This window comes from Rana temporaria, chromosome 1 (genome assembly GCF_905171775.1).
Source record: "Rana temporaria chromosome 1, aRanTem1.1, whole genome shotgun sequence".
In the NCBI taxonomy this organism is placed as follows: domain Eukaryota; kingdom Metazoa; phylum Chordata; class Amphibia; order Anura; family Ranidae; genus Rana; species Rana temporaria.
Genome location: NC_053489.1, coordinates 186,142,034 through 186,161,846, shown reverse-complemented (window position 1 = coordinate 186,161,846; position 19,813 = coordinate 186,142,034). Strand labels below are relative to the sequence as shown.

Sequence of the window (19,813 nt, the reverse complement as noted above, 5' to 3'; positions counted from 1 at the left end):
TCAAATCCCTCCCTCCCAGCACAAATTCCCCCCAAATCCCCTCTCCTAGCACAAACCACCTTCCCCTCATCCCCTCCCCAAACCCCCCCCAATCTAATTTCAATCTATCAATGATAGTGCCCAGGGCAGCCTCCCCTCCTACCCACTCCTTGTCCTGGCCCTGATGTACAGAACATCACCTTCGCCATCCTCCCCTATACAAAACAAACAATTAGCCTTTTGCAGTACATAGGGAAGCCCACTGCAAAGGTAACATGTATTTTTATTCCTAAGGATTCCACTTTAATAGTTTTGTTGGACTTCCATGCTTCAAATGAAATTGTATCCCACAAAAATAAAAATGGTTGTATTTCTCTATAAAGTATGAAATAAATTGTTTATGGAATGAATGTACTTGATGATATTGCATCCTGAGAGAGCAGAACTGGATATTCCAGTTCTGGATTTTAAGATTACTGAGTGTCAATTAAGATCATTATTACAAGCCGCCTAATTGTCAGATGGGTGACACATCCTGTGATGATCTGCCTCTCTGACTCCTACGCTCATTCATAGAGTTCCTCTGTCAGTGATCACATTTCCAGCTTGTTACATCGTGGATCACAGCATCTTTACTCATCCCACACTCATCGTTGTAGCATGCTGTGGATGAAGAGTGTATGCCAATGGCTTAAAAAGGACGTTCTGCTCATTTGAATTTGTTGTACTAGCATCTTGAGTAACGGTGAATTTTTTTTTCTGTGAATTATAGTAAGGCCATACAGCAAATTTAATGAATTCCATTAAAGGAACGCTAAAGGTTCGTTTTTTATTAGCTCAATTGATTGCTGTAAGCTAGAGCATTTAAATATCACTTACCTCGTTTTTCCTTTTGACCCCCAAAATAAAGTAATCCAGGTTTGAAAATGCAATTTCCTGTCTCTCCTCTTCTTGCTTTCCACCAGCATCTGAGCCGTTTTGCATGGTGGAAAGCAGAATGTGCTCACCCCCTCCCTATGACTACAGCCCTGCGTGAAGATGCTCTCTTATCCCTCACAGGCATGGAGGCTAAGCCTAATGGGAACTGTAGTTCCCATTAGGCCGTGATGTAACAAGAATGAATGCGCACCGCAAACCAGGAAGTCAGTGAGAATAATGATTCAGGAGTGACGGAGGTGAATAAAACAGCTCGATTTCAACAGGTATCAAACTAGTTATAATGCAAAACATTACTTTTTACTTTATCAGCTACTGTCAGACTTTAATTTAAGAGATAAATATTTTTGTCTTTACAACCCCTTTAAGCACAGGGGGCTTGCTTATTGGCCAAATTAGAAGGTCAAACGGCAACCCTTTATGTGGCAAAATATACGTACTGTGAATTCTAGATGGAGCCTGGTGGGTGAGCCAGAACTTGAGTTCTTATGTCTTGAATACATCCATATGAGTTTTCCATACCATAAGTTCTGGCACTTCCAACTCTTCATGTCCACATAGACGTCTAATGTCCCGTACACACGAGCAGAATTTCCCTCTGAAAAAAGTTGGATGGTTTTTCCGACGGAATGCAGCTCAAGCTTGGCTTGCATTCATACGGTCACACAAAAGTTCTCTGAACTTTCGAGCGTTAAGAATGCAGTGACGTACAACACTACGACGAGGCAATAAATGGAAGTTCAATTCTTCTAAGCATGCGTCGAATTGTTTTCCGAGCATACATGTTTTTTTTCCCGTCGGAATTCCATACAGATGAACTGATTTTCCGATAGGAAATTTTTCCATCTGAAAAATTGACACCAGCTCTCAAACTTTTTCTGGCTGAAATTCCGACAGCAAAAGTCTGATGGAGCATACACACGGTTGGAATTTCCGATGAAAAGCTCACATCAGACTATTGCTGGTGGAAATTCAGCTCGTGTGTATGGGGCATTAGGTGTTCCTGCTCCTCTAGTTGTAGTCTCCTTAATATAAAATATAAACAAAGCCCAACAGAGGGAGTGAAAACCCTTCATAATGACTACAGTAGGTCTGCAGACCCGGGAACTCAAGTGCAGATAATCCCAGTTCCCAGGCGGTATAAGAAACTTGTGTGAATGAAAACGTATGCGCTACTGTGAGTAAATCAGTGTTAAAATAAAATAATAAGTGACGTCCAAAGCAGCTATATCTAGTAGTGTTCACAATACACAAAATATAAATGCAATAAAAAGTGATAAGCGCTCCAAACTGTAGTTGAAAAACTACTAAGGTAGGTATCCACAAAGAATATCAAAAACATATAAGTCAGTGATAACTAGTAATAGCATAAAACCTCAGTGAAATTTAAATATAAATAGTGACAAGAAAATAATTAGTCTCCAATGTATCCTAAAAAGGAAAATGAAAATATAATAGTGTCCTTAAAGCAGAGTTCCACCTAAAAATGGAACTTCCGCTTAACCCACTCCTCGCCCCCTTACATGCCACATTTGGCATGTAATCTTTTTTGGGGGGGGGGGGGAGTGGGGGCTTCAGGAGAAGGGGACTTCCTGTCCCACTTCCTCCTTCCACCGAGGGGCTGGTAAGGCGATTAGCTTAATCGCCTTATTGCAGCCCCTCCCTGTAGGCGAGCGCCTGTCCAATCGGACGGCGTCGCTCGCGCATGCGCAGTGCCGCTAGCGCATGCGCAGTGGGTGCCCGGCCGTGAAGCCGAAATCTGTCACTGCCGGGTGCCCACACTAGAAATGAAGACGCCGGCCGGCGCGTCGCTGGAGCTGTGGAGCAGGTAAGTGTCTGTTTATTAAAAGCCAGCAGCTACACTTTTTGTAGCTGCTGACTTTTAATAAACTTAAAACAAGGCTGGAACTCCCCTTTAATATATATGAATAATGTCCTTTTGTAGGAGGATGAAGTGGTCAAACAATGTAACAATCTTCCCTGGGATTTCTATTAATGACACTATTTTCTTTTCATTTTCCTTTTTAGGATATATTGGAGACTAATTATTTTCTTGTCACTATTTATATTTATATTTCACTGAGGTTTTATGCTATTACTAGTTATCACTGACTTATATGTTTTTGATATTCTTTGTGGATACCTACCTTAGTAGTTTTTCAACTACAGTTTGGAGCGCTTATCACTTTTTATTGCAGGTATAAGAAACTCTACAAAACACTTTTTAATGTGTCGTAAAGTGTACCTAACAAAAACTTTTTAAAATAAGGATTTTTATTACTGTCTGTTTTACAGGGACTTTAATGAAGGGAAATAAAAAAATGTGGTCACCAACACTGGAATAGAGGTAAAACCTTCCAGTGTGGACAGCTGTCTAAGAGGGGATTTCCCTCCCTTACAAGTTCTTTCTTCTTGCTTCCTATTATGTCTGGAAGACAGGAAGTACATGGAAATCTCCCCAATAGGACACAGGAAACTTGACAGGGATAGAAACCATTTCCTACACTATCTAAAACAGAAAAAACAAATTATGCTTTAGATATAATTGAACTCTTCCTTTATATACCATAAGCTCAAGTATACATTTTTTTCCCATTGCTGAAGTATTTTTGAATGTGCTGGCTCTAAAGAGTGATTCATTTAAGTATATGAATGACACTTCCGAGCCTACTTACCTTTGCTACTTTGCAGACACGTAACAGTCGTAACTGGAACATGGATGTGCACATCATGCATTAAAATAGGCACATTATTCAGAGTTAACGACTGATTGAGGATGTAGGCAGGTATAAAAACAGTCCTGTATCCTGTACTTACAAAAACAAGTTTGCAATGGAGCTACTTTGTTTAATTTTGAACTTTGTAAGATGAAGATAATTGAACTATTAAATGTGTCTATAAATCGTAAATCTTCCACCAAGTGCAACAGCTTTTATAATATCATAACATAACCAAATACCTGTGGTAGATCATAAAAGGTGGGTTACATTCAGTGTTGCCAACCGTCCGTATTTTTATGGACAGTCCGTAAAAACAGACACTCTCCCCCCCTGTTCCTAAATGTCAGTGGTTGCGGGAATGTGCCAGTAAAAAAAAGCCGAGATCGGTTCAGCTTGGAACTGCGCATGGAGATTGGAGACAGGGGGTGATGGTGGCTGCTGTGGCACCGCAGAGGGGGATGGAGGCAGGAGGCAATGGAGGCAGGGGGAGATTGGAGGCAGGGGGTGTTAGTGGCAGGGGGTGTTGGTGGCACCGCAGAGGGGGATGGTGGCACCGCAGAGGGTGGGGGATATAGACATGCGTTGTTGGTGGCACTGCAGGGGACGATGGAGGCAGGGGGTGTTGGTGGCACCACAGAGGGGGATAGAGGCAAAGTACGATGGAGGCTGGGGGTGATTGGAGGCAGGGGGTGATTGGAGGCGGGGGTGATTGGAGGCAGAGGGAGATTGAAGGCAGGGGGAGATTGTTGCACCGCAGAGGGGGGTGGAGGCAGGGGGTAATGTGACTAAATAATTTGCCCTTATTATATCGAAAATAACAAAAATATGTTTTTTTACCTTTAATATCTACCGTATTTTCCGCACTATAAGACGCAGTTTTTCCCCCCAGAAATATGGGGGGAAATGTCTCTGCGTCTTATGGTGCGAATATACGTCAGGCACCGCCCCCCGCCGCCACTGGTACCACCCCCCGCCCAGTGCATATTGCAGGGCAGCATCTCCGCACGAAAAAAGGCCCCCCTCTGCCAAGTCACAACTCCCACACACATAACCGTCCCCAGCTACAGACCCCTAGGCAGGCCTGTAGTGATAAAAACAGCAGCGTGACTTGGCTGGGGAGGAAGGGCGGGGACTAGAGCCCCATAAGCGGCCAGTGATTCGCCACACTCTAACTAACTGACATAGGCTCCGTCTACCCTCCTTCGTGACATCAAGGCTCAGCACAGGTGTGCTCACCTCGCTGTCTACTGTTACTAGTAAGCACAGAAGCCTCAGTTCTGTGCTTACTAGTGACAGCTCTGAGCGCATCTCTCCCCCTGGCTTCCACAGTTTCTCTGAGCTGCTGCACTGAAACAACGGAGACAGTTGCCCAGTGCTGTGTGATGATGGGCAGGAGGTGGGGACGGGGCATTACATGTTGAGCTTCAGACATCCGGATGGCGACCCCCCCCCCCCCCCCCCCATGCCTGATGATCCCATGGCTGCCACTGGCAAGTGAAAAGAGTTGCAGTCACAAGTGCTGTACACTGCGTGGGTAAAGCCAGAAAGAAGGGGGTTGGGGGGCTTATGCAAATGTAGGAGATACAGAGGGAGCTGAGTTAAAGAGATGCAAAGGTGCAAAGGCGAGTTGTGGCCAGGGGTGCATAGGTGAATTGCAGAAGGATGGTGCGGTGCATAAGTGAGTAACAGACATGGGGTGAAGAGGTGAGTTGCAGAAAGAGGACGCAGAGGTGAGTCGCAGAGGGGAGTCGCAGAAAGAGGACGCAGAGATGAGTCGCAGAAAGAGGACGCAGAGATGAGTCGCAGAAAGAGGGTGTAGAGGTGAGTCGCAGAAAGAGGGCGCAGTGGTGAGTTGTAGACAGGGGTGCAGATGTGAGTTGCCAAAAGTCTGGGTGTGTAGATGTGAGTTTGAGAAGGGTGGGGGTGCAGAGGTGGGTTGTGCATGGGTGGGAATGAAGAGGTGGGTTATGGGTGGGTGGGTGTGCAGATGTGAGTTATGGACAGGGGGTCAATGTTAAGTCTGCATTTATCATTTATGGCAATGGTCAGTCTGCGTTTATGGCAATGGTCAGGCTGCGTTTATGGAAATGGTCAGACTGCGATTATGGCAATGGTCAGTCTGCGTTTATGGCAATGGTCAGGCTGCATTTCATGGGCTCCTGGAAAATATTTTATTACACCATTTGGTTCAGAATATTTTTTTTTCTTGATTTCCTCCTCTAAAACCTAGGTGCGTCTTATGGTCAGGTGCGTCTTATGGAGCTAAAAATACGGTACCTTAAATCACATTGCTATTTGTCTAGCGTACTTGTTTGTAGCCTAAATACGGAAATTTGCACCTAAAAATTGAATTTAGTAACCTTTGTGAAATGCTAGTAAAAACGTGGCTGAGCCAGTAAATGCTGGGTGTTGTACCAGTAAATTTCAATCTGGTAGGTTGGCAACACTGGTTACATTGCTTAGCTTACCCAGGGCAAATATGGTGATCCTTTTTCCCAGTACTCTCAGCCTGGCACAGGCTTCTCTGTTTAGAATTCCCAGCCTTCATTGAAAAATAATGGCCATGACGGATAAGATACAGCCATTATTACCTATGGTGCCTTTAGGGGCATGCTCCACATTTAGACTGGAACACTCATAGAAGAGGATCACAGTACCTACCCATTGCAGAAATGTTAGATTCATAAAATTGCTATTTAGAGAATGGGAGCTGAATTGTCACAGGTATTTATACAGTATAACAACTATTTAAAATTTTACAAAATGTACATTTAACAACTTTTAACAAAATAAATATAAAGTTCTGGCTCCCGTGATGTAGTAGGAAAGTTCCCATGTTTTGTTCTAAGCTATGCAGACAATGAGCATGATTTGGTGTGGGGTATTTGTAGGGCAAGGCCATACACCGTTTTCTATCTCGGCTGGTTCAGCAGGAACCGGCTGCTATTCGAACCGTGTATTGGTAGATCAACTTGGGTACAACCAGCATACTGGGTTTTACCTATGATTATGGCTAGCGCCTGCTATAACTGTTAAAAATAATCACTGTCTTCTTCCAGCGAGGATGGCTGTTAACATGAAGAGTTGAAGTGTATGTAAACCCAGTGGCGGCACAGCCATTAGGGGCGCACGTGCGCCGCCACCCCTGTCCACGCGTCTGGGCCCCTGATCTACATTCAGGGCACTGGATGCATGGATTCCAATGGGGGGGGGGAGTGTTTGAAGCATGTGATTAGAGCCAGAAGCTCTAATAGGCTTCAAAAAAAGTGGGCTCGGGGGGCAGAGCACTGCGTTTCAAACCCACCCAGTTGTGTGACAAAAGCCAATGAATATTCCTTATTCTCACACTGTTCCTCCTCCCAGCCAATCAGGAATCAGGTGATTATATTGGATGCCTAATAGGAGGAGGAGGGAGGAGACGTGCAGTGGAAGCCCCCTTGATGCAGAGGAGACAACTCCTGCCTGTTGCAGCACTGCCCACCTGGGAACTAGATGGGGCAAGTGCTGGATGACTGACTGACCGACTGCAAGACCCCCAGGGGAGTGCCACCGGGGGGGGGGGGTTGTTGCCACCCCCCAAAAAAACACCAGCCACCACTGTGTAAACCCTAATGTCGGACCTTTCCTGCAACCACGGGTTGTTAGCTGGGGGAATCCCTACCTCTGAGCCATTGTGTTCTCCTGGCGGGGGGAGCATTTACTGTTCGAGGCAATAATCGCATGTAAAATTCAACAGGCTGGTTATGCCCAAGTGGATCGATTAACTTGGGTACAATCAGCCTACCCATACACGGTTCGAATCTTGGCCAGTCCCTGCTGAACTTGCCGAGATTCAAAATGTCTATAGTCAATTCTCTGACATACTCCATTTTGGTCTGTTAGATATGTAATTGTATTGTAAGTGATTTATTTGTTTGAGAAGCGCAAACAACTACCTGCCAAAACCTTGTGATCTGACAACGTCTTTGTTTTCTTCTGTAACAGGATGAAATTCTATTTTTTTTGCATCTTAGGGTCCTTTCACACGTGCGGACCGTTTTTTAGATCAGTTTTTTATCATCAGCTGATCCGTTTTTTCATCCGTTTTTCATCAGTTGCCATCCGTTTTTCATCCGTTTTTTTTTTTTTTTTAGAACTTTATTTTTATTACATATTTTGATGAAAAACGGATGTTAGCGGATCGGATGTTAAACGGATCGTCCGCTAACATCCGTTTTTCGTCCGTTCCGTTTTTTTGACGGAAGAAAAATAGGGTTTTCTTCCGTTCGAAAAAACGGAGCTTAACGGAGACGGATGTTAACGGACGTTAGCGGATGCTCATCCGCTAATGTACGCTATCCCATTGGAAAGCATTGCAGTCCGTAAACGGATGTATGAAAAAACGGACGAACGGTCCGCACGTGTGAAAGGACCCTAAATCTGATAGCAGCATGTCACTTTGTGGACAGGTTATGCTTGGTTATATACTGTGCAAATTTCAGCTGGGGCAGCCTTCAATTAAAATAATTTTGAATGGCACCTCAGTGCACCTCCACCATGAACCTGTGTACCCCCCCATAAGAATATACTGATCAGCACTGCAGCAATTGGCTGAAGAAGCTGAGCGAATGCTGGTTTTCCAGCAGGACCATGATGCGACTGAAGTCGGTCTAACATTCTACTTCTGTAAAACAGGGAGGGCTCCACACAGATTGATACTCAGTCAATTCAGTAGAACTGGATACATTTTGATCTGTGTGTACCCAGCTGTACACTTTAAACTGTATTTTCTACAAATGCAGTATCTCAAAAAAGTGAGTACACCCCTCACATTTGTGTAAATATTTTATTATACTTTTTCATGTGACAACATTGAAGAAATTATACTTTGCTACAAAGTAAAGTAGTGAGTGTACAGCTTGTATAACAGTGTAAATTTGCTGTCCCCTCAAAATAACTCAACTCAGCCATTAATGTATAAGCCACTGGCAACAAAAGTGAGTACACCCCTAAGTTAAAATGTCAAAATTGGGCCCAATTAGCCATTTTCCCTCCCCGGTGTCATGTGACTCGTTAGCGTTACAAGGTCTCAGGTCTAAATAGGGGGAGCATGTGTGTTAAATGTGGTGTTATCGCTCTCACTCTCTCATACTGGTTACTGGAAGTTCAACATGGCACCTCATGGCAAAGAACTCTGAGGATCTGAAAAAAAAGAATTGTTATGCTACATAAAGATGGCCTAGGCTATAAGACGTTTGCCAAGACCCTGAAACGGAGCTGCAGCACGGTGGCCAACACCATACAGTGGTTTAACAGGACAGGTTCCATTCAGAACAGGCCTCGCCATAGTCGAGCAAAGAAGTTAAGTGCATGTGGTCAGCATCATATCCAGAGGTTGTCTTTGGGAAATTGACGTATGAGTGCTGCCAGCATTGCTGCAGAGGTTGAAGGGGTGGGGGGGGGGGGGGTCAGCCTGTCAGTGCTCAGACCATATGCCGCACACTGCATCAAAATGATCTGCATAGCTGTTGTCCCAGAAGGAAGCCCCTTCTAAAGATGATGCACAAGAAAGCCTGTAAACAGTTTGCTGAAGACAATCAGATTAAGGACATACTGGTACCATGTCCTGTGGTCTGATGAGACCAAGATAAAATTATTTGGTTCAGATGGTGTGAAGTGTGTGTGGCAGCAACCGGGTGATGAGTACAAAGACAAGTGTGTCTTGCCTACAGTCAAGCATGGTGGTGGGAGTGTCATGGTCTGGGGCTACATGAGTGCTGCCAGCACTGGGGAGCTACAGTTTATTGAGGGAACCATGAGTGCCAACATGTACTGTGACATACAGAAGCAGAGTATGATCCTCTCCCTTCGGAGACTGGGCCGCAGGGCAGTGTTTCAACATAATGACCCCAAACACACCTCCAAGACCACCACCTTGCTAAAGAAGCTGAGGGTAAAGGTGAAGGTCTGGCCAAGCATGTCTCCAGACCTAAACCCTATTGAGCATCTGTGGGGCATCCCGGAAGATGGAGGAGCACAAGGTCTCCAACATCCACCAGCTCCGTAATGTCCTCATGGAGGAGTGGAAGAGGACTTCAGTGGAAACCTGTGAAGCTCTGGTGAATGCCATTCCCAATAGGGATAAGGCAGTGCTGGAAAATAATGATGGCCACACAAAATATTGATACTTTGGGCCAAATTTGGACACTTTCACTTAGGGGTGTACTCACTTTTGTTGCCAGCGGTTTAGACATTAATGGCTGTGTGTTGAGTTATTTTGAGGGGAAATCGACACTGTTATACAAGCTGTACACTCACTACTTTACATTGTAGCAAAGTGTTATTTCTTCAGTGTTGTCACATGAATAAAATATTTACAAAAATGTGAGGGGTGTACTCACTTTTGTGAGATACTGTATATTTACGTCTAACAAATTTGCCAAGACCGTTGCTATAATCTTGGTTCCAGTATTTCCTATGCCACACAGGCTTCTTTCTAAATCTCCTGAGGACTCCTGCAGGGATAATTCTTCTGCGTGATACAATAAGCTTTTTCATTGGATTATTACATGTCGGTGTACAGCCTTCAGTATGTGTATTGCTGAAACGCCTGGGCTTGGATCTTATGGCCATACTTATTAGGGGAATTTGGGGATGACTTATTGCCAGCTTGGCTTGTGTGCTATGGGATGTTTTTATACCAAACATTTTCAGATAAACTGTCTGGTGAAAATCCCTAGCAGTGATTATCAAGCATGGACGATCCCAGACATGCCCGTGGCTAAAATGAAATCTGCTGTCTTTTACACTATGTATGGTACAGTTGTTCTTTAATTGGCGTTATTAATGCACAGCCAGGTATCAAGTTCTTTGTCCCGCGTACTCTCTAGGTATATGACTTATGTCTCGCTGGCCGAGTGTATTATATATTAACCACAAAGTACATAGAAATAGATCTATTTTTTCTTCCAGACTGTTCTTGTTTGTATACCACATCCTAACCTGTGTTGGTTTATATTGCTAAGGCAGTCTAATGATTTCTACAGCTGTTCTGATGAACACTGGAAATGCATGGCGTCTGCTCCAGAAAAATTCCTCAATGATGTCATGTTGTCTTTAGTGGGGTTATGTGATTCTTCCTGATGACAGATCACCGGCAAGCGTTCTAGCCACATAGACAAGATGAATTAAAGCCTTGATTTTCAATGCTATTTAATTCTTTGAAATCCAAAAGTGGGTATTAGAATTGAAATCGCTCATTTACAGAAATGTAAATCAATGGTAGTAAATGTGACTGTGTGTTGGCTGTTATCGTGATCCTGGCAATGCTGTTTTGTACCTAGTAGGAGTATGACTGACTATAGTGGGTTAAAGTGTCTGGTAGCCCAAACCATCAACTACTTTCAATTGCTCACTTTTTGGCCGTTAAAATAGATCTAAACTCAAAAACAAAGATGTGATATATTGCAGGTTATAAAAAAATTAAAAGAAAGATAGAATTGCGCTAAAATTTATAATTCCACAAATCAATCTTTTAGATTTCTGGATATAGAGTTCATATAAAAATCCACCAGTGCTTATAACCAGGAGCCTTGAAGATGTCTGATAAGACAGATATGCATTAGGGGCCCATTCCCACCCTTTGCTTTGCTGTAATGCAAAGTAAATGCAGGAACACCCTCTATGTATTCATGGCACAGTTTTAAATTTGACTGGAGTATTCCTTTTAAAATAAGTTTCATTGGACCATCCATGTTTAGAAGTATGAGGTTGCTAAAAAAAAAAAAATGGTTACTTTTTATGAATCCTGTAACTGCTGTGGCGTCACTTGTAGGGAGGGGGGATTCTGCAACTGAGAAGAGACCCTCTACTTACATCATTGAAGACCTTGTTGCTTCATTTTATTTTGTAAAGTGAAAGCATTGGTGCTATTTGTTAACATTTACTGCTCTTTCTTTAGCAGCAGATGCCCCGCAATAATCAGGAAGAGAAAGATGAAAAAGAAAAGGAACCTGAAAAAGAAGAATTTAAGCAGGATGTGGAAAATGACAAAGAGGAACTTGGAAAGTAGGTCTACTTTTGTGTTCTGATCATATAACTATATATTAATGTCTTTTATAAGAAATAAAACTAAGATTGAGAGAGTGTATTATTCCAATATAAATAATACAATTAGTCTTTTAAGGCCCTTTGATACGGGGTGGCAGCGTCCAAGTGGAATCCGCCTGCGCAGCGGGGGATCTCTCCTCTGGTCCCCACTGAGCAGGCGGATGACAGGTCCGTGTCTGCTGCGATATGTAGAGCAGACAAGGACTGAGCCCACTCTACTCTATTGGGCAGTCGGACTGCATGTCCGTTTCCATCTGAATGTCATCCGACTTGCTGAACGGATGGCAAAAGTACCTCCCTACATCTGTTTTCAGCGGATTTTGTCAGATCGGATGCCAAGCAGGTGTCAGCAGACATCAGGGCTGGACTGGGGCAACAATTTGGCCCTGGACTTCATCCAGACCGGCCCACTTTAATTCAATAAAATGCTGCCCCCCACCCCCCCCCTACATCCATTATTGAATATCATGAGAGGGTGAGAGAGAGGGGAATGAGAGCGAGAGAGTGGGAGGGTTGAGGGAAGGGAGTGTAAGAAAAAGAGTGAGTGTAAAAGCGAGGGGGTAAGTGTAGGAACCCCTTTCACACTGAAGCGTTTTTTAGGCGCTTTTGGGCTAAAAATAGCGCCTGTAAAGCGACTGAAAAACGCCTCCGCTGCAGTCCCAGTGTGAAAGCCTGAGTGCTTTCACACTGGGGTGCTGCCTGGGCATTAAAAGTCCTCCAAGCAGCATCTTTGAGGCGGTGGAGGAGCGGTGTACAAACTGCTCCTGCCCATTGAAATGAATGGCCACCGCAGCTGAAGCGCCTGCAAAGCACTTCGGCAGCAGCGATACACGGGCACATTTAACCTTGAATTCGGCTGCTAGTGGGGGTTAAAATCGCCTGCTAGATGCCGAATAGTGCAGCTAAAACGACATTAAAGTGCTGCTAAAACTAGCAGTGTTTTACCTTCAATGCCCGCCCCAGTGTGAAAGCAGCCTAAGAGGGGGGGAGCTGAGAGACAGAGGGGGGGAGCTGGGAGACAGAGGGGGGGAGCTGAGAGACAGAGGGGGGGAGCTGAGAGACAGAGGGGGGGAGCTGAGAGACAGAGGGGGGGGGAGCTGAGAGACAGAGGGGGGGGGGGAGCTGAGAGACAGAGGGGGGGGGAGCTGAGAGACAGAGGGGGGGGGAGCTGAGAGACAGAGGGGGGGGGAGCTGAGAGACAGAGGGGGGGAGCTGAGAGACAGGGGGGGGACTAAGACAGGGGGGTCTAAAGAGTCTCTGTTTAAAAAAACGGCCCACTGAGCCATCGGCCCACCGGGAAACTCCCTGTAGTCCCTATGGCCAGTCCATCCCTGGCAGACATGCACCTCCCCATAGAGGACAATGGGTGGTCCAATCGGGTGCGGCAGAAAAACTGACAGGCAGACCCCATCTGTCCAATCGTGTGAAAGGGGTCTAACTAACATAAGTCAGTCATCCAATTTGTATCAAGTCTGACCTAATATATAACTTTATAGCGGGTTGTTACAAAAAATATTTCCCATAATTTGGCCCAAGCTCAGTGTACAGGGAGTTTACATATATGGGTTCCAGAGGTGGGAGGAAATCGGAGAATTCAGAGAAATCCTGTGTAGCCAAGAAGAAGCTCCCATAAAAACTCCATACATAAAGGGTCCTTTTTGGGGATGTTAACCTAGAACCCAGTACTGTGAGGCTGGCATGTTAGCTACTGTAAAGATATATGAATAATTTGAACATTTCCATGATCTCATTTAAGACCAAGGATGTTGTTCCTTTTATTTGGACCTTGAATATTGAAACATACATATACTGTGGAATAAAATAAATGTACATCTCATTGCCAGTCTTAGACCAACCTTAGACCCAAATGCAGGATCTAGCTAGTGGGGATTTGCAGAAGTTATGGTCGTACAGAAATAAGACCAGAGAATGCATGTTGTCTGTTCAGCAGATATTATTCTTGGGGCCTTGGGCTCGGTTCACATTGGTGCGCTGTGCGATATCGCATGTGATTCGCACCACGCTGCAGTGAAAATCACATGCGGTGTCTGTGAGATGCGACTTTAGCCATACAGATTTTATTGTAGTGAATTTGCATCGCATTCGGATCAAAGTCGCACAGGACCCTTGTTTTTGTTCCGCACCAGAATTGGATTGAATGGGCGTTCACACCGTGGTGTAGTGAGTAGCACTTTCGCCTAGCAGCAAAAGGGTCGGTGATTTGAATTCCGACCACGACACCATCTGCCTGGAGTTTGCATGTTCTCCCTGTGCCTGCGTAGGTTTCCTCCGGTAACTCCGGTTTCCTCCCACACTCCAAAGACATGCTGGTAGGTAAATTGGATCTTGTCTAAATTGGCCCAGTATATATATGTATATCTGTGTGTCCCAAGCGTGTCGAGATCCTACGGGGTAAAATGACAGCATCAGCCAAGCAGACACTGGCTGGAAAAAGCGCCTAGAGGCGATTCAGTTCGCATTTGTTGCGCTATACAAGTCATTCATTCATTCATGTGATCTGATTCTTGTCCAAAATGAAAGTTCGCAGTGCAATGTGTAAACTGATCTGTATTGAGACCCGCAGCAGTTCGCATAAGGCAATGTGAACTGCCTATGTGTTCTATGCAACGTGGGAACACGCACTGGATTTACATGGATTATCGCATTGCAGCAGTGTGAACTGAGTCTTATGCCTCGTACACACGACTGGTTTTCCAGATGAGAAAACTGCAATTTTTTAGATTGGTCAGGAAAACCGTCCAAAAGTCGTGTGTATGCTCCATAGCAGTTTTCCCGAAGAGAAAACTGCCCGGAATTTTTTTTGAACCGGCTCTATTCTTTCCCGTCGTGTTTCCCGTCAGTCGTTTTCTTGACGCGAAAAAATGCTCGTGTATATGCTTTTCCGAGGGGAAAAAAAACGTGCATGCTCAGAATCAAGTATGAGACGGGAGCGTTCGTTCTGGTAAAATTAGCATTCGTAATGGAGATAGCACATTCGTCGCGCTGTAATGGACTTAAAAGCACAAAGGCTGAAAAGCGCAAATCGTCTCTCACCAAACTTTTACTAACACAAGGATCAGCTAAAGCAGCCCAAAGGGTGGCGCCATTTGAATGGAACGTCCCCTTTATAGCCCAGTTGTACGTGTTGGACGTAACCGCACTTTGGTTGAGCGTTTTTTTGACTTAACGTGTGTATGCAAGTCAGGCTGGAGAGGAATGCCGTCGGGGAAAAACGTTGGGTTTTGGCATGTCCGGAAAACCGGTCGTGTGTACAGGGCATCAAAGTTGAATCGCAAGTTATGAGCAGATAATTTCTTGGCTAAGGTTGGATTTACATGGCCTGATTTTCTGTGGTGGAAAGGCCAACACAGCTTTTATGGCATGTGAACTTCATCCATTCTTTTACAAAAAAATCACCTCAAATCCTTGTGGCACTCGAGTTTTGAGGATGAGAAGATGAATCGCTCTCTATTGTCCTTGGAGAAACGCCTGCCCATCTATAGCCACCTTAAGGATATATATCCACCTAACAATCAAAAAACTTTAAAGAAATGTATAACTCTTTTGCACGTGAGCCAAAAAAGTTTTTTTATGTGACTACTGTAATTGTGAACATAAATGTACATTTATACTTTTTATACAAGTGCTTGAGCACAATAAACAGATTTAATTATTTTTGTATCCTATTTCATGGATTTCTTAGGGAAAAAAATGAGGACACTTCTGGGGAAGAGAATGATGACAAAGAAACGGTGACATCAAAAGGGAGAAAAACCGCTAACAGCCAGGGCCGCCGCAAAGGACGTATCACTCGATCCATGGCGAATGAAGCCAATGAAGAGGCTGCCACACCTCAAAAGAATGATGATTTAGGTAGGTATAGATTCAGAAACCCCTATTTCCAAACAGATCCATCAGTGGTATGCTATACTTTTCATTTGTCAAAAGCTCTTGGTGCAAACGTAAATTTTCAGCTTCGCAAAGGCTTTTTTCTTTTTTTTTTTTATATATTTTGTGAATTTGTTCATGATTGCATCTACCGTACTTAAAACAGCCTTTAAAAAAGATGATTATATTGTAAATAAAAGGGTTATTCAACCATTGGCTAGGCCTTGCCGCCAGGAGCACTTGTCCCCATCTCTACTGCCATTACACTGGGCCTCACAACTACAACTGTCCTCTAAAAAAAAATAAAAAATCTGAGAATTTAGGGAAAAGGCAATTCATATTAGCTTAGTGTCTGGTACTTGAGGCCAAATGTCACACACAAAATCTTTCTTGTTAAAGCATAACTAAAGGCACAACTTTTTTTCTTCAGCTTTGGATAGAGTGGAAAGGGATTGGAAAGCTTGTTGGTTTTTATTGCTGTCTGTGCCCCTATTAGGGAGATTCACCCTCTCTAATTTTTCCTGTTTACCATTATCATTGAAAGTGAAAGTCCCCAGAAGGGAAATATTCCAATGGGGATACTAGTTCTGGGGACCTGGGGGTCCCTAAGGAATTCCCTTTTACTTTCTGTTGGCTATGGGACAGGAAGTGAAGCAAAATCTCCCCAGTGGGACACAGATGGCGAAAATAATCTGGCAAAGGTTATAACCCTCCCTTGCTCTATCCAAAATTACAAAAAAATGCCTATAGTTCTACTTTAAGCAACATGGCTCCTTGAACTACTACATTTCCATGTGAAAGGGGCCTAATATTTAGTGTGGCATTCTGCAACTTTTCACCCTAGAAGAGTGGTTTTCTGGGTCTCTTTGGACTCTTATACTTTACCCTCTACTTAATAAAATTTGCTGAACTATGTCCCAAGTATTCAAAACCCCAGTTCAAAACAACCAAAAACTGGTCGTAAAAGCAAGTCCAAGTAAACATTAGAGCAGTACAGCAGTAAAATAAAGCATCAGGAAAGTAACATGTGATTGAAATCCATTATTTAGCCCAGGTTCACACTGGGTACGATTTGGTACGATTTGAGATGCGATTTCACATGTCAAATTGCATCTCAAATCGGCGGCATTTGCCGGCAATTGTCGGCAATGACACCGTCCTAATTGGTGCGACGCCGCTGCACCGATTTCAAAAAGTAGTTCCTGTACTACTTTTTGCGATTTCGGGCCGCGATTTACATTGAACCCTGCACAGATGTCTCTTAAATCGTGGCCGAAATCGCGGCAAAACCGCAGCCGCGAAATCGTGGTAAAATTTTACCGCAATTTTGAATTTGCAGTAGTGTGAACCTAGCCTTAAAAATACCTAAAAGTTCATTCAGATTGCAGATTTGCTATGTTGGAATTTTATAATCTAATAAAATGTCACATATATGGTGGTAACTATATTGTAGTTTGTGTCGTAAAGCCCTACCTTCTGGTTAAAGGCCATTTATGTTGCGATCAGTCTTCTTGCATAACTTAGAATGCCAGAGGTGCCGTGTTACCTGTAATAACAAAAACAACTGCTCTGTTTACCCTACAAATAAGAAGTCGACAGTACAAAATGTGCCAGTGGAGTTATAATTTAAAACTTGGCTGTGCTTCATATAAAATCAACAGTGACATACAGGTGCTTCCATCTTTTGTTACGGTGTGTGTCTCTCTCTCTCTCTCTCTGTCTCTCTCTCTCATAATGACATACATTTGAACACATTTTTATGTAATCTGGTGAGTATAGCTGGTGCTCCCTTGAACTTGTAACTTATTTGCACTTTAGTTCATTGAAAAGGCTGGCAGAAGGTATTGCATAATGCTCACACGTGATTTTTTAGGTTCCTCCAACTGTACAAAGACACTGCTGGGAGGACCTGCTGACTTGATTTAGGACGAGTGCTGTACATTTAACTTCAAAATTGGATAAAGATTGTGCTGTCTGTCTTAAATAGAATAGTGTATTTTTATAAGGATTTTAAGATGCTCCATCTACGCATCTTTGATTCAGCAGTATGACAACAGAACGACTGCTGAGATTACAGGGTAGGACATGTAGAGAGTGTGTTGTTGTTGGGCAGCCAAATTTGCTGCGAGCGACAGAAGGACACTAAGGCCTCGTACACATGATAGGATCGGCAGAGGACAACGGTCTGAAGGACTGTTTTCATCGGTCAAAACCGATCGTGTGTGGGCCCCATAGGTTAGTTAACCTTAGGTTAAAAAAATAGGAACTTGCTTTAAAATTTAACCGATGGACGCCTAAACGATAGGTCAAAACCGATCGTTGGTATGCAAAAGCAATCGGTTAAATACGCGCTCATGCTCAGAATCAAGTTGACGCTTGGAAGCATTGAACTTCGTTTTTTCCAGCACATCGTTGTGTTTTACGTCACCGCGTTCTGACACGATCGTTTTTTTATCTGATGGTGTGTAGGCACGACGGACCATCAGTCAGCTTCATCGGTTAACCGATGACAACGGTCCTTCAGACCGTTCTCATCGGATGGACTGATCGTGTGTAGGCGGCTTAAGGGTTCTTTCACACAGGCTTGTCCGTGTACAGACTCCTCTTTGCTCAGCAGGTGGATGACAGGTCTGTCTCCGCTCATTGTGCAGAGAAGGACCTGTCAAAGCCCCGCTATTCATGGAGATCGGAATAAAACGGACCACCTGTACGTTTTCATCTGATCCGATTACCCAGACGGATGGATAGCAGTGGGTGTCAGCAGACATGTCACCGCTGAGATCAGCCGCTCCATAGGGCTAAATTGAGCATCCGATCAGGTCCGCTTGAAAAACTGACAATCGGACCTGTTAGGAAAGCCAGTGTGAAAGGGCCCTAAAGTACAGTTACTTTAAAAGGAGAGCCATCATATGTAATATAAAAGTATGGCTGCCTTCATGTACCTGCATATTCCAGGCTATTCACAAACAAGAAGAATATAGTTAGGACTTGAGGGCCCCCAAAGACCAAGGAGGGAGGGGGGCAAGAGGACTATATCGGTACTGTATAGAAAGATAAACTCGGAAAGGTAGTAGAGATAAAAGATATATATATATCATTGTATCATTGTATCAAAAAGCAAACATAGTCATAAAAGCATCAGAATAATAATACAGGACAATAGACATATTGCGAGACCAACCATACAGGTCACCGAGCTAAAGTAGTCCCTGGAGGGAGGATCACAGTGAACAGGGAGGTCATTCAAAACAGGATCTCAACTAGTTTCGCGACTGGGTCGCTTCGTCAGGAGAATTCTAAAAATTATACATAGTTATTATTAGGGTTGTCCAGATACCGATACCAGTATCGGTATCGGGACCGATACCGAGTATTTGCGGGAGTACTCGTACTCGCGCAAATACCCCCGATACCTAAATAGAATACTTCCCCCCCCCCCCCCGCCGCTGCTGCCGCATCGCGCCGCCGCATTCGAAAGCCGGCGCATTGGTTAAACGGCGTGCGGGAACATCACAACTTTCATTTGAATAGCTGTAGTGTTCCCGCGCGTATAGACACTCCCCCTTGCTCGGGATTGGATGGGTGATCGTGATCTGTCCAATGCCGAGCAAGGGGGAGTGTCTATACGCGCGGGCAAAACAGCTATTCAAATGAATGCTGTGATTTTCTCCATGCGGCGGCGGCAAAGGTATGGGGGAAATGGCTGGAGGGACATGGCTGCATATGTGAGGGACATGGCTAGAGGGACATGGCTGCATATGTGAGGGACATGGCTAGAGGGACATGGCTGCATATGTGAGGGACATGGCTAGAGGGACATTGCTGCATATGTGAGCGACATGGCTAGAGGGACATGGCTGCATATGTGAGCGACATGGCTAGAGGGACATGGCTGCATATGTGAGCGACATGGCTAGAGGGACATGGCTGCATATGTGAGGGACATGGCTAGAGGGACATGGCTGCATATGTGAGGGACATGGCTAGAGGGACATGGCTGCATATGTGAGGGACATGGCTAGAGGGACATGGCTGCATATGTGAGGGACATGGCTAGAGGGACATGGCTGCATATGTGAGGGACATGGCTAGAGGGACATGGCTGCATATGTGAGGGACATGGCTAGAGGGACATGGCTGCATATGTGAGGGACATGGCTAGAGGGACATGGCTGCATATGTGGGGGACATGGCTGGGGGGA

General features: G+C 44.4%; 1 protein-coding gene across 13 annotated transcripts in view; it reads left to right on the top strand.

Annotated features, from left to right (window-relative positions):
- Positions 1 to 19,813, top strand: part of NCOR2 (nuclear receptor corepressor 2) — a 599,120-nt gene that overhangs the window by 351,147 nt on the left and 228,160 nt on the right. For 12 of the 13 annotated variants that reach the window (XM_040347350.1, XM_040347347.1, XM_040347353.1 and 9 more), the window contains 2 exons: positions 11,575 to 11,681; positions 15,427 to 15,596. In XM_040347350.1, coding sequence (XP_040203284.1) covers positions 11,575 to 11,681; positions 15,427 to 15,596 — 277 coding nt within the window. The remainder of the gene's footprint in view (positions 1 to 11,574; positions 11,682 to 15,426; positions 15,597 to 19,813) is intronic. The other variant, XM_040347349.1, reaches the window with a different exon arrangement.